Source organism: Cyprinodon variegatus, unplaced genomic scaffold (assembly GCF_000732505.1).
Source record: "Cyprinodon variegatus isolate N-32 unplaced genomic scaffold, C_variegatus-1.0 Scaffold1282, whole genome shotgun sequence".
NCBI lineage: Eukaryota > Metazoa > Chordata > Actinopteri > Cyprinodontiformes > Cyprinodontidae > Cyprinodon > Cyprinodon variegatus.
Window position 1 is genome coordinate 141,136 of NW_015151735.1, and position 13,190 is coordinate 154,325.

Here is a 13,190-nt window from a genome sequence, read left to right on the forward strand (position 1 = left end):
ACAGCATGAAACAAAATCCAAAATCATGATATTTGCTCTCCCTCCTGCTTTCCGGTCAAACGGGGAACACCCCAGGGATTTAAAAAAAGAAAAGAAACGCTGCTTATTTTGCCCCATAGATTTACTTGCGTCTGCAATATGTGGGTGGAATACTAAGTTTAATAAGAGTTCACATCAAAGCAGCAATCCCTCATCTTTTCATTTAGAACAAATTACAGCAAATAAACTTTCCGTTTTTGCCATCTGTTACTGAAATATGTCCTAATTAAGAGAGCTAATCTTGTGATGTGTCATCAAAAAACACAAGAGGCAAAAATTATTTAGATTTTTATATGAAAAACAAAACAGACAGCTACTGATCACACTGGACTTATAACAATCCTGTTCGCGTTTTTTTTGTCTTTTTGTGTCAGGCTCTATACAATGCAATGAAAATCCCTGCCAGGTGGTGCGAAGTACCCAGAATGCATTTCAGGGTGACATTTAATTGCACATAAAGACGTTCAACCTCAGTGACCGGATGTGAAACAATGAGGAAGCTGATCAAGGATCCTTTGTTAGCATCACTATGTTTGACATGAGATCAATTTTTCGGAACGAGACGATCTAACGACATCCTGGTCAAAGTGCTTGGGTAAAAGCAACAATAAAATTTAACGGTCTGTTAAAGCTAGTAGGCAGACTCCCATAAAGGTATTAAGATGCACAATAACTCTGCAATAAATAGTTTGATGTTGATGTTGCGGAGATGAAATCCATTACTATCCTCCAACTCTTAAAAAAGTGCCTTTGCCTCTGTTTTGTTTTTGAACACCTGGTCAAAGAGAGGGCAGAACAGTCATTATTCAATAACTATGAGGATGCAAAAATATTTGCCAACCTCAGCAACCCTTTATTTGATTTATTAACATTACAAAAACCAAACACAGGTGCTTCACTAAAACGTTGAATGAAGGAACAGATCAGCCTTTTAATGAAAAACAATGGAGTTCATCTCAGTTTAAATCTCATTATTATACCTGGTTTTGAGTACAGAATATTTTTTTTACTTCAAGTCTTACATTTATTAAAAACACCCAGACTATAATTACATTTCTGTTGATTTTGCTCCAATTTTGGTAGAAATAATGAATTTATAGCACTTTATCAATTCCAAGGACCTTAAAGTGCATCCGACTGCAGTTATTTGCTTATTCTCACACATTTTCTTAAGCTGATTTTGGTTTCCCTCAATGGACTATCATTTTGTCTATGGCCATAATTAGTTTAAAAACAATATCAAAATTAACAGGTCATAATCTATAATTTGTTAGAAATGTCTTATTCAAGCTAAGATATTTAATTAAAGACAGTAGAAAGACAGAATTGTAGATTAAGCACTTCAAAAAGCATGCCTTAGGCTGTGTTATAAAGGATATTGTTTCACAGAGTACTAATTAACCCAAAAGAAGGGTTTAACGTTGTGATCCACGATATCTTGATCTTGTTTTCATAATTTAAAATTCTAAAAGTTTGGATGAGTAGAAATTGCCCCCATCTGACAATAAACATGATTTATAGGGTGGATTTTCTCTCTGTAGAAAGAGGGGAAAAAATATCTATACTGAGAAAAACAAAACCTGATTTTAAAAAAAAATGTCTGTCTTTTTATTGCCCAGTTCCTTTCACCATAACATCTACATCATTATACAAAAACCCTTGACACTGCTGTATGTTGAAAATCCCATTTGAATCCGCAGTGTGATGCCAGAGGCTGGACGGATGACGCCAGTGTCGCCAGGTCGGGGGATAACACATAAGGTCGGGGCCTGCGGTGATGCTCCCTGATGGCGCAATTAGTGCTCTGCTACAGGAAAAAATGTGAGACAGGGTTTCTCCTCTGAACCAGAACATTGTTGCACTAATTAATAACTCAGTCGCATCAGAGCAGCCTTGGCACATGTAGCAGCAGGAACAATAATAATGGCAGCAACAGGAAACTGGAGCAGGAGGAAGGATATGATGCTGCGTTCACTAAAGAAGCTGCTCAGTAAATGTCTTTAAATTATTAAACTATCGGAAGCGTATTGATATTTCACTACCAGTTTGTCAGATTTCACCTGCACCAGACCTCATCTTAAAGTTTGGCCTTTGACTTTAAGTTGAGAAATGTCTGATACAAAACTAAGAGAAATTGAGAGAGACCCCCAACCTAACTCTAAGCACACAAGAAACAGTGATTATTGATTTCTTGATAATCAATAAGATATATTTACTGACATTATAATAGGCAAAAACATTTGCCTTTAGTTTATTTGCTCTGTTTGCTCTTTTAGCTTTTGTTTTGTTTGATGGCTGATCTCTTGTGATGAGCTCCAAGTCTTTGAGGCCAATGTCTCCATTGGTTTACTCTATGGACTGTTCATCAGATCAATGTTTGGGACTTTGATTTGATTGCACCAAAATGTTGACCTTTCTTCAACTCTTCTTAAACCTGTGTTTTTAAAATGAATAAGTCAGTTTAAAGACCAATCTTTCAATGTCAGGACCCCCCAACAGTGACACAGCAGAGAAACACCATTTTCAGTACTTTAGACTGCGTGACCTGCATTTTAAGACCTTCAGTATAAAGTTAGGCACGAGTCAAAGCTGCTAAAGGGAGTTTTTCTGGCAAAAGTTAGAATATCTATTGATCCAATACTGTTACTGATGTATTAAAATACAGTAGATGGGTGAAACTTGAGGAGGGCACCACACAGATGGTTTTAGACACAAATGCAGAATTGCAGCAACTGTGTAGTAAATTGTCAAAATATACCAGCCTAGTAAAACTAGCCCCACCAGGCAGGGGCCATAATCATTTTTGCCTAAGAGTTTGGTCTAGCCTCGATCAATGCCCCAGGCCATAGACCTGGCGGGCCAATCACAACGCAGAGATGTGTTTTGAATTTCTGGATGCAAAGCGGGCGGGGTTTTGAGGGCGTGATGACAAAGCTGTGCGACGCTGAAAGCACAACAAGGAAGATGGCTTTTGGAAGGATTAGACTTGGGGTTTTCGTTGAAACGTGAGCAGGAAGAGGCTCTACGCTCATTTATTTTTAAGAAGGACATATTTGCCGTTTTACCGACAGGTTGTTTGTTTACACTCCCCCACCAGCTTTCTGTCGTGCTTCCTACATCACAGTCAGTTGCGCTCATTGGTCAGACGTTGGCCAATAGGCCCAGACAGCAGTTTGAAAGGCAACGGGTTGTTCTCATCAACAATCTTCCGATGTGTCATTCATCGGGACCAGACTAAATTACACATTTAATCTCACATTTAGTCTGGTTTATCAGGCTAAAAATATATGGTTTGCAGCAAAAAGAGGGTCAACTTAGGGTTTAGTTTTTAAATTGCATTTTTGTTTGCATTGCACCCATTACCTTATCTTGCACTTGTTTTGCATGTTGGGAACAGAGATACCATAGCATGCTTGGTGTGAGGGATTGCCTGCGAGTCAATGAGTCGATGCAATCAACTGGTTTTCCTTAGATAGAACTTTGAGTCAATTTTCCTGTATGATCTGGTTGAATTTTAAAATTGAGATGACAAGTGCTGTGAATTGGTGCTATATAAATACACTGAATTGAATTGAAATATCACAGTGGCATGATGTTGGAACTAATATGTGATCATGCACCATTCTTCCTAACACAACTCGTGATCTCATACAAAGCCCTCGTGAGGCCACCACTTATACCCTCTGCTTCTTATAAATTAAATCCTTTATTCTGAGTCTCGTGTTTCGAGTGCTTTTTAGTGGTTCCTTGTGATATTTTCTTCTCTTTGATGGCTTTTTTAGGCTTCTTCTGAAAAACACAACAACAACAATACGCAGTGACCCTAACTGGATAAAGTGTAGTGAAGTCTCTAAACTGATTTTTAATGAGGTAAGAATCTGCCATATGAGTTTATGGACGTTGAAATCGTTTTTCTCAGGAATTTTTCTTTGTGTGTAAATCCTAAGCATTACAGTAGTGCAGATAGTGATCAATATTACTCCAGTTAAAGCTTTATGAGCAACAACCAGCAGCTCTTCTCACAGAATGCTGCGATTGAGCAGTCGATCAGTCCTGCCTTTAAACGTGGGAAAAAAGATGCTGCTTTGATGAAGCCGATCACAAGTTTGTTTCTGTTTGCATCACAAAAGATTATTTTAGATACACAGCAGTAAGAAAAGGATTGTGTAGGGGAAAAAAATGTGCCACTTATTCATGCATTTGCCGAAAATGCTTTGTTACACCTACAAAGAAAACCTCCCGATCAGACACTGATGTGTTTTTCACATTGTTTTTCAGCTGCATCCTGATAAAAGTGGTTCAGAGTTGACTGACAGGTAGACCGATGATCATCGTAATGGCTCTTTGCTTTCAGGGCATCTTCTCTGTATATTTTTTCGATCTGGATTAATATTTTAACGCCTTTTGGCCATAATCATATCCCAGCTCCACACTCTGAGCCCAGGCCCAGGCCTTTCATGAAATGGCCCATTAAAGCAAACTTATGAGGTTATAAAACAGCTGAATGACCACATGTTTACAGAGCTACAAAATGTGAGATGAAGGGAAATTATACCGTGTCTGCACACTAATAACCGTAATGGGGGAGATATTTCACTGCTCAAAGAAAAAAAAAAGGCAACATCATCTCGAGCTTGAGTTCTCTGGTCAAACATATGCTTCCTCCTGGGGGATAAAGTGCTGCTATATGATTACACATCGGATATAATAAAAAAAGAGGAAGTGATGTTTCTTGTACTTATTTTACCTGCATTGTTGCAGCTTTGTTCCATCAATTTACTTTAAAAATCCCTCAGTATATTTTGCATGCTTCAGTATTAACAATAGAAAAATCAAATGCTCTCTCTTGTTTTGCAGAATATTTGTTGTTGCAGGGCTCTAACTATCATAAACCCCCCTAACACTATATTTATTATTATGAATATATTATTTTAAGTTATATTTTGTGCATTTACCAGTTTTACTTGATTTGTTGCCATAAAAACCAAAGAACTTTAACATTTATCCTTTCTTTGCATAGGTAGTGGTAAAGAGTCAGGCAGGGAAAGCAGGTATTAACCTTTGTGTTTTTCTTCTTTTTCAGGTTGTAAAATTTCGGAGCGTCCCCCTGAGGCCCCCTGCTGACTGATAACAAGCACTGCGTGGGAGCTCAATGAGAGTGTGCTCCTTACAAGCACTCCACCTGTTTCTACGTGTGTGTTGGGGTGTGTTTGTGTGTTGGGCACCATGCTGTGGACAGTGCTGCTGGCGTTGTTAGTGCTTCTCCTGCTGCAGACTCAACTCTCTGTTTGCTTAAGGGATCTGCGCACCAGGGGATCCATTTCGCCTCTTCACTCTTCTCCATCTTCTCCCTCCCTCTCCACATCCTCATCATCCTCTTACAATGCTACCCAGCAGCGGCTGCCGGGAGCTATTATCATTGGTGTGCGTAAAGGAGGCACCAGAGCCCTGCTGGAGATGCTCAACTTGCACCCAGATGTGGAGGTGGCGAAAGCTGAGGTAAAACAGCAGTAATGTCACATGAAGGCAAAACTGACATAATCAGTGGTGTGTTCCTGGGTTTATATAAAATCTTTGTTCATTCTTAAGTCTTCTTGAAGCATGTTTGTAAACTCCAGAAGCTGAACTCAAAGAAGCCATGGAAATGTCTTTCAATTAGTTAAAACTTTGGGTAAAGGTTTGAAAGCTTCTGGGTTAACATCTAAAAAGGCAATAGCTTGAAGAAGTCAAAATCTGACAGGCAAATTTTCTATTAAAAATACGATAAAAGGGGTCTTGGACATTACTAATTATGAGAAATGACAGTATGTATATTTGTTTATGTAGAATTTTTTGATTAAACCTTTTTGGTGGCACATGTGCAATGTTTTGATGTGAAACTAAAGAGGGAATTCTGTTGTCTCTTATAACTTTGAAAAGTGATACGGAAAAAAAAGAAGCAAAGATTCAATCTGAACACCTCAAATGATAGCTCCTAGATTCTATCTCTTCACCTTTCGCGAGGCCAACAGTGGGAACACTATCCCAGGTAAGATAGGAACTCTGCACTGATGTGTTGAATCAGGCTTTCAGGCCTACAGATGTCATTACCAGATGGATCGCATATAAATAACAAATAGGGATTACGGTCATCCAGAAAAAACACAAAAATTACAGAAATGTAGCCAACAGATGAAGCTCTCGGTTATAGAACCCACAACATATGGAAGTGTGCACATTTGCATGTCTACACATAATGTATTTTGTTTTAGATTCCATGAGGTGGGCTGCACCTATATGGCCTGAGATAGAAATAAGTGAGAAAACACATAGCACCTAGCAATGGCTAGACATCAGGTGGTCCCTGTGCTAAATGCATTGACCCTAGGAAGCTTCCTGCTTCATGGTCCTATTTCATTCCCAACTGCCAGCATTATTTCGACAGCACTTATTACAGGGACCACTTCTGCCATGGTTTAAGGGTCCAGAGCAAAAAAAATGGTAATTGGATAGAGCTGAAGTGTTTAGTCTTTAGGGATTCAATGGAACAGCCTTGCAATGGCCTCAGCGGCTCTCCCTTTTTCTGGCTTACTGCCCCACGTCAACACCTTGTTCGCTCCCTCCCCCTCCACTCTGAAACACACTCACTCCCTGGGTATGCTTTAACACATTGCTCCTGTTTTCTGTAAATAATTGCCAAAGTTGACAGATGTTAAACAATCTGTTGATTGTTACCTGTAGGTCATTCTACTCAACACCAAAGTCAAAATAATTCCATAGTAATTCTACAGAGAGATTTGAGTGATATTGGTGCATCTACAAACTTCTTAAGCTTTGTGTTATTTTACTATATAATTTTGTTCAACCTTTTTTTATTTAAAGGACAAGCTTATTTTTAGTTGATAAACGTAAAGAGCATCTTTCCTTCCAATTGCCTCATGCACCACTTACTGTATATTGAGATCCAGTTTAACATTTTTTGGTTTACATTTTATATATTTTCATTTATAAGTTCACAATAGTAGCTTTTTTTTTTACTTTCAGCCTAGATGGGCGCCCTCCTGTGGTTTATACCATATATTCTTCATTTTAAAATGAGAAAATTTGAAGGAGCTTTCTGTGTTTATGAACCAGTCCAGACCGGTTTAAAAGGCTAAATATATTTAGACTGGCTGGACTTCAAAATGATAATGGTGTTCTGAATACACCACCTTCAAAACAGAATCTTCAACTTTATTTGATTTAATTTACTCTATTTGATTTATTAAATTCTATTCAACCTCTAATTCTATTTGCAAAAAGTCCTTTTGAAACACAGTTTATCAGTCTCTCTGGGCAACCATCCATTTCTCCACTACTCTGTCGGTCATTGTTCATGCAGAAATTGCTCCTAATAAAAAGTTACACTTTAAACTGGATGCAATTCAGCTGATTTCAATATTCTTCAGAGCTGCCTGGTTTAAATGAGATGCAGAATTTAAGTCTGAAGAACGACTGGCTTTTGTGCTCCTTGACTCATGATCCAGAATATTTAAAATGTTTCTCAGGATCAAAAGAGCTCTTCTGTTGTTGCTCATCTTTTTTTTAAAATCTTTCACAGGTGCATTTCTTCAACGTGGAGGAGCATTATCGCCGCGGTCTGGCTTGGTACCGAGCTCAGATGCCCTTCACCCTCCCAGGCCAGCTTACAGTGGAGAAGACGCCTGGCTATTTTGCAGCTCCTCAGGTTCCAGCTCGTGTGTGGGACATGAACCCTGCCATCCGGTTGTTGCTTATTGTCAGGGATCCGGCAGAGAGGCTGGTGTCTGACTACACCCAGGTACTTCACAACCGCCTGACACAGCACAAGCCCTACCAACCGCTGGAGGAGCTCCTGCTCCACAAGGGCCACATTAACCAGGGCTACAAGGCACTGCAGAGGAGCCTGTACCATCTGCATCTCGCCCGCTGGCTGGAGGTCTTCCCCAGGGAGCAGATTCATGTGGTGGATGGTGATGCGCTTATCAGGGATCCATTCCCAGAGCTGAGGAAGGCGGAAAGGTTTCTTGACCTGCCACCTAGAATAAACCCAAACAACTTTTACTTCAATACCACCAAAGGCTTTTACTGCCTTCTGTCCGCTGGACATGATAAGTGCCTGGATGAGTCTAAAGGCAGACCACATGCTCCACTGAGCACGCAGGCCTTGAAGAAGCTCTGTCAGTACTTCAGGAAGCCCAACAAACGTTTTTTTGAGATGGTGGGACGGTCGTTTTCCTGGTGCTGATCCAGAAACTCCTGAAGGACACAAAAAAAAAAACAATCAGGGACAGAAGGAAAGGGACACTTTGTGTTTCTGATGATAGATTACTGACGCAAGATAATTTTTTTTTATCTAAATACCTTCTCAGGTATAAAAGTGGCCAAATTAGTTGGACACATGTGGAAGTGAAACTGAAAATTTGGCCGAAAAAACTCGAACCAAGCCGGTGCCTCCTCAGAAATGACGAAGCTTCAACTGTGCCATTAAAATGTTTCATGCGACTTGGTTTTTTTTTGTGATGTTAAAGAAATGGACAAGAGGTAAGCAGAGGGTTGCAACGTTTGATTGCACTATGAAAACATTGCATTAAAAGTCAATCAGTGTAAATATTCTCAGAAGAAAAAGCTCTCGCTGTGATTTCTAAACTTCTGTAAAAAAGGTTTATTTGTAATCGGGTTTGCTTTCCTTTTTTCTGTTAGATTTAGTTTAGCTTAGAAAAAATTAATGCTGTCTTTATAGATATATTCTTAACTTTTCAACTTTTTTCACATTTTGTCACTTCAAACCATAATCTTACATGCATTTTATTGGACGTAACAAAAATAAACACTTTTGTTTTATATATATTTTCAAAAATTTTATAAAACTTGGAATAGATGTAAATTGAAAGCCATTTATTGAAATGCACCTCAACAAAAAACAGTGCGACCAATCTACAGGAATTCTACAGGGAAGCTAGTTGGAGTTGAAGTAAAGATATAGGGATGATAGGTCCACCTTCCAGCAGGACCGTGATCATAAACAAGCCACACAGTCTTCAAAGATCAACAAATATCAGTCTGTAGATGTAAAACCAATAGTTCTACAGCTGTAAAGGCAACAAAAACTAACATCCAGCAGTTTTGCAAACCACACATTCCTGGGGGTTTTGTGTTTTTTGACTATAAAAAAAGCAAAAACTCCTGAATCCCATTCCACTTTAGAATTATATGCTACCTTATGTTGAGTCCATCACATAAAATCCCAATGAAACACCTAAAGTTTGTGGTCCTAACGTGACAAAATGTGACAAAAGGGGGAAAAATACTTTTGCACTTCACTCTATTTATGTTTTTTACCTTTTCTTTAATATGGTACATTCTCAGTTACTTTACATGTAAAGACCAATATGGTGTTATTGTTAGATTCTGTAGTTTCTTTTTCTTGAAATGTCTTAATAAATCCATTCGGACTTCCTTACAGTCTCCTGGTTGAGCACACATATCAGATTTGAAGGGTTTAAACACATCAAACATAAAGATAAAGGCTTAAAGAGCCAACGACAGGCCTCCCTGGGAACAACTCACTCTACAAGATGAAGACGTTCCCTGTCAGAGTCTGGTTTTACATCCCAGATCAAAGTGAGTTACATTTCATCATTGAGTTATCACTGTTAGGGAGGTAAGTCGGGTTTCACCACAACACTGAAATAAACAGCAGCTGCTGGCTTGGTTAGAGGGCTGTTCAAAAATTACATAATGATGTTTTAACACACATGATTAAAGGAAGGATATGTTGTTTTCAGCAGTTACTTGACTGTAGTTATTCACTTTAACACATTTTTTGTTGAACAAAGTATAAAATAAACAAAAATCGAACATTCCATAAGTTTACAGTTAGAAAAAAATATTTTTAATCTGATTTCCACAACCTGGACCGATTCTAAAGCCATTTATAAAAAGAAATAATCCATCCATCCATCCATCCATCCATCCATCCATCCATCCATCCATCCATCCATCCATCCATCCATCCATCCATCCATCCATCCATCCATTGTTTATTTTCTACTTTTGATCAACTTTACCAGGGATGTCATAATAAGTGTGGAGGTGCTGCAGTGTCAAGCAGAGAGGATTCTGCAGGTAATAACCCCATGAGGAGACCAGAGCTGAATCAGAGTTGAAGGCTGACCCCTGGCTGCCTCCCTTCCAATGCTCCCAGCTGAAGAAAGTCAGAGACAAAGGGAGGACAAAAGGATGGAGGGGTAAACAGATCATTCCTGCTCTTTGAAGATGTGAAGCAGCTTTATCTTTTATCTGCTCCCTCACAGGGCTTCTCTTGTTAGGACAATACATCTGAAGTCACTTTCAATAATAGCTAGCTTTACTTTACTGCTTCAAGTTCATGAATTTCAAAAAAAATTATTTCCCAACTTCACCCAAGAGTGATTATCAGGCTATGCTTAACTTTTAAATTCAGGCTGAACTTACAAGAACGCACATCCTCAGGAGTTCATGTTCAGTTTCCACATCATGAATAGATCATGTAGATCAGTTCATATCCAATGTTGTGACATGGAGTGCAACACAATCGATTAAATTCAATTACATTCAGTTTAATTACATAGCGTCAATTCACAAAACTTGTCATCTCAAGGCACTTTACAGTTCAACCAGATGCTAGAGTCAAACTAATTCAAAGTTTTCTATCTAAGGAAAACCAGTTGATTGCATCGACTTATTGACTCCTCTGTAATCCCTCACACCAAGCATGCTTGTAGCGACAGTGGAGAGGAAAAACTCCCTTCTAACAGGAAGAAACCTCCAGTAGAACTAGGCTCAGTGTGAGCGGCCATCTGCCGAGGCCAACTGGGGTTCAAGGAGACAGAAGCAGAGATACAAAAGGAAACTGTCAACCACTTCGACAGGCGGCCCCGTCCAGGAAACACACAGCCAATCAGGATCCATTAGACTTTAAAAAACATGAAGCTACTTTTAAACAGAAAAAAAAAATCCTAAGTATTCACTTTTAGAGGCTTGCATTTTTATTCCACATGTTCTGCTCAGGTTTAGTCTTAGGTTGAGAGTCTGGGTTAACCAGTTTGATTTCTGTCCACCATATTCAGCTGCAGTATGAGGACGCTTTAGTTAGACACAGATAAGTCTTTCCTGTCCTTTTTTCAATGACGTCTTATTGATCGGAGGAGAGAAATTGCAGACACAAAAATATTTTATTTGAAAATATATAATTTCAATTTTTCTTCTTTAAAGTTTTAGTTGAGTTCAAATGTTGTTGTTTTTTCATTAAAATACATTTTCGCTTTATTTTTTGCGCTGCTAGGATACATCTGTTATCAGGTCATAAGCAAAAGGGAAGATGGAAAATAGTAAAAACTTAAACTCCAGAGTCAGAGATGATTGTTAGAAAGGAGGAGCAAAACATTGTCTTTCTCTACAGTTTTTGTTTTGTTCATTAACCTTAACAGCAATGTAAATTGGTACGATTTAAAAACGGGTTCCAGGTCGAAACAATTTGAAAATATCCTGGTCTCCAAGTCAGGTACAGAAGAAAAACAATCATCTTTAATAGGGAAACTTAATGGTTGTGTCTTTTTAGGGAGAAGTTGTTCCTTATCTGTATATGTTGCTGAGTTTAAAAGAAGATACTGCCTACAAGTGGTGTGGCAGAAAATTATCTCTATTGTAACGCGTTGTTTGCAAAGAGCTCGTGATTAAAACTTTATTTAGAAGTGTCAACAGAAATGTGTTGCTGTCGTTTAAATGAGGTTTAAATTTGCTCTGATCCAAAGAAGCAAAAAAACAAACAAACAAAAAAAAAACATTGTAACATCGTGATAGGAAGTACAAGCAGGATTCCAGAGCACCTCCAAGTAGAGCTTGCTGACTGGCAGCTTGTTTGTACACAGAGTTAAACAAATGCACATAGAAATCTGCTTTGTGACAACAGAATCAATCCAGCTGCTTCAGTCGAAAACATTTCTAGATGTTAAATGCTGATGCTAAACTGTTCCCACTACTAAAACCCCTTCCTATTAGGGCAAACACCTGAAACAAAATTCAAAAAAGGTTAGTAGGGCTCCTCCATGAGAACTGTGTGCTGAAAACAATGAAACATCCTGAAACAGCACAATGTTTTCAGTTCAGCCCAAGAACACCACCATGAATAGAAACGCTGCAAGATCAAGTTCTTCACCAACCCAAGGGCCATCCAGTCTCACCAACCGTCCCCCCCGTCTCCTCAACTTCAAACGGACACACACTCAACCCTCCTCTGAAACGCACAAAAATATCACCCGCGCACATAAACACCCCTGCTGACAATCAAATGAACCACCAGCCCATTTCATGGACTGTTTCGTCACAGCTGCACTACATGCTTACACCTCCATGTTTGCTTCCAAGGATGGAAATAATGGGGTGGGGGGTCCTCCTTTAAAGATGCTTTGGATATTATACTGTATATGCATACTCAGCTCAAAAGAAAATCAAAATTTCATTAAAAGTTAAAAAAAAAACATAAAAGACTTGATTGTTCATAATGATCTGTTTACTTTCCAGCTTAATTGTGCAAATCCGAACTGACAAAGAGTTTAAGAGGTTAAAACTTTGTAAATTTGTGGGTGAGAAGTGTCTCAGATGCTTACCCTGCTGACAGCCTTCAAATAGCAGATATAGAAACAGAAGCCATTTTACAGAGGATCACAGAAGTATTGCATGTCTTCAGAAATGCTGTGTTTCTATTAATAAGAGTCTTGTAAAGAATGTATTGGGGTTAAAGTCATAGAACGTGTTATCAGGACTGTGGTCATGTTTATTGCTGCTTAAATTAAAAGAATATCTAGTTAAAAAGGACAATATCAAATGATCAGTGGTAGATCAGTAGTACTTGAGTGAAAGTACTGATACTCATAGTCAAATCTTACTGAACTACATGAAAAGTTACTCGATCAAACAAGTTAAAGTATTGAAGCACTCACTTTTGAAAATACTTAAATATTCCAAAGTACATACATTTCAATGTACTTAAGTATTGAAATATATAAATCAAACGTTCTAATATCAGTATATTTCTGTAATTTTAAAGTAATTTTCAGAAACCAGCTGATATATTGATGCGTAGACGCACCTGTTACAAATTCTACATCTCT

The 13,190-nt window shown here is 38.5% G+C and overlaps 1 protein-coding gene across 2 annotated transcripts in view; it reads left to right on the forward strand.

Moving 5' to 3' along the window:
• LOC107102609 (heparan sulfate glucosamine 3-O-sulfotransferase 1-like) overlaps positions 1 to 9,508 on the forward strand; it is a 40,744-nt gene extending 31,236 nt beyond the window's left edge. The window contains exons 2-4 of one of the 2 annotated variants that reach the window (XM_015401986.1): positions 3,822 to 3,909; positions 5,123 to 5,538; positions 7,619 to 9,508. In XM_015401986.1, the coding sequence (XP_015257472.1) occupies positions 5,266 to 5,538; positions 7,619 to 8,284 (939 nt within the window). In that variant the 5' untranslated portion in view covers positions 3,822 to 3,909; positions 5,123 to 5,265 and the 3' untranslated portion in view covers positions 8,285 to 9,508. The remainder of the gene's footprint in view (positions 1 to 3,821; positions 3,910 to 5,122; positions 5,539 to 7,618) is intronic. The other variant, XM_015401985.1, reaches the window with a different exon arrangement.
• Positions 9,509 to 13,190: the final 3,682 nt, after the last annotated feature.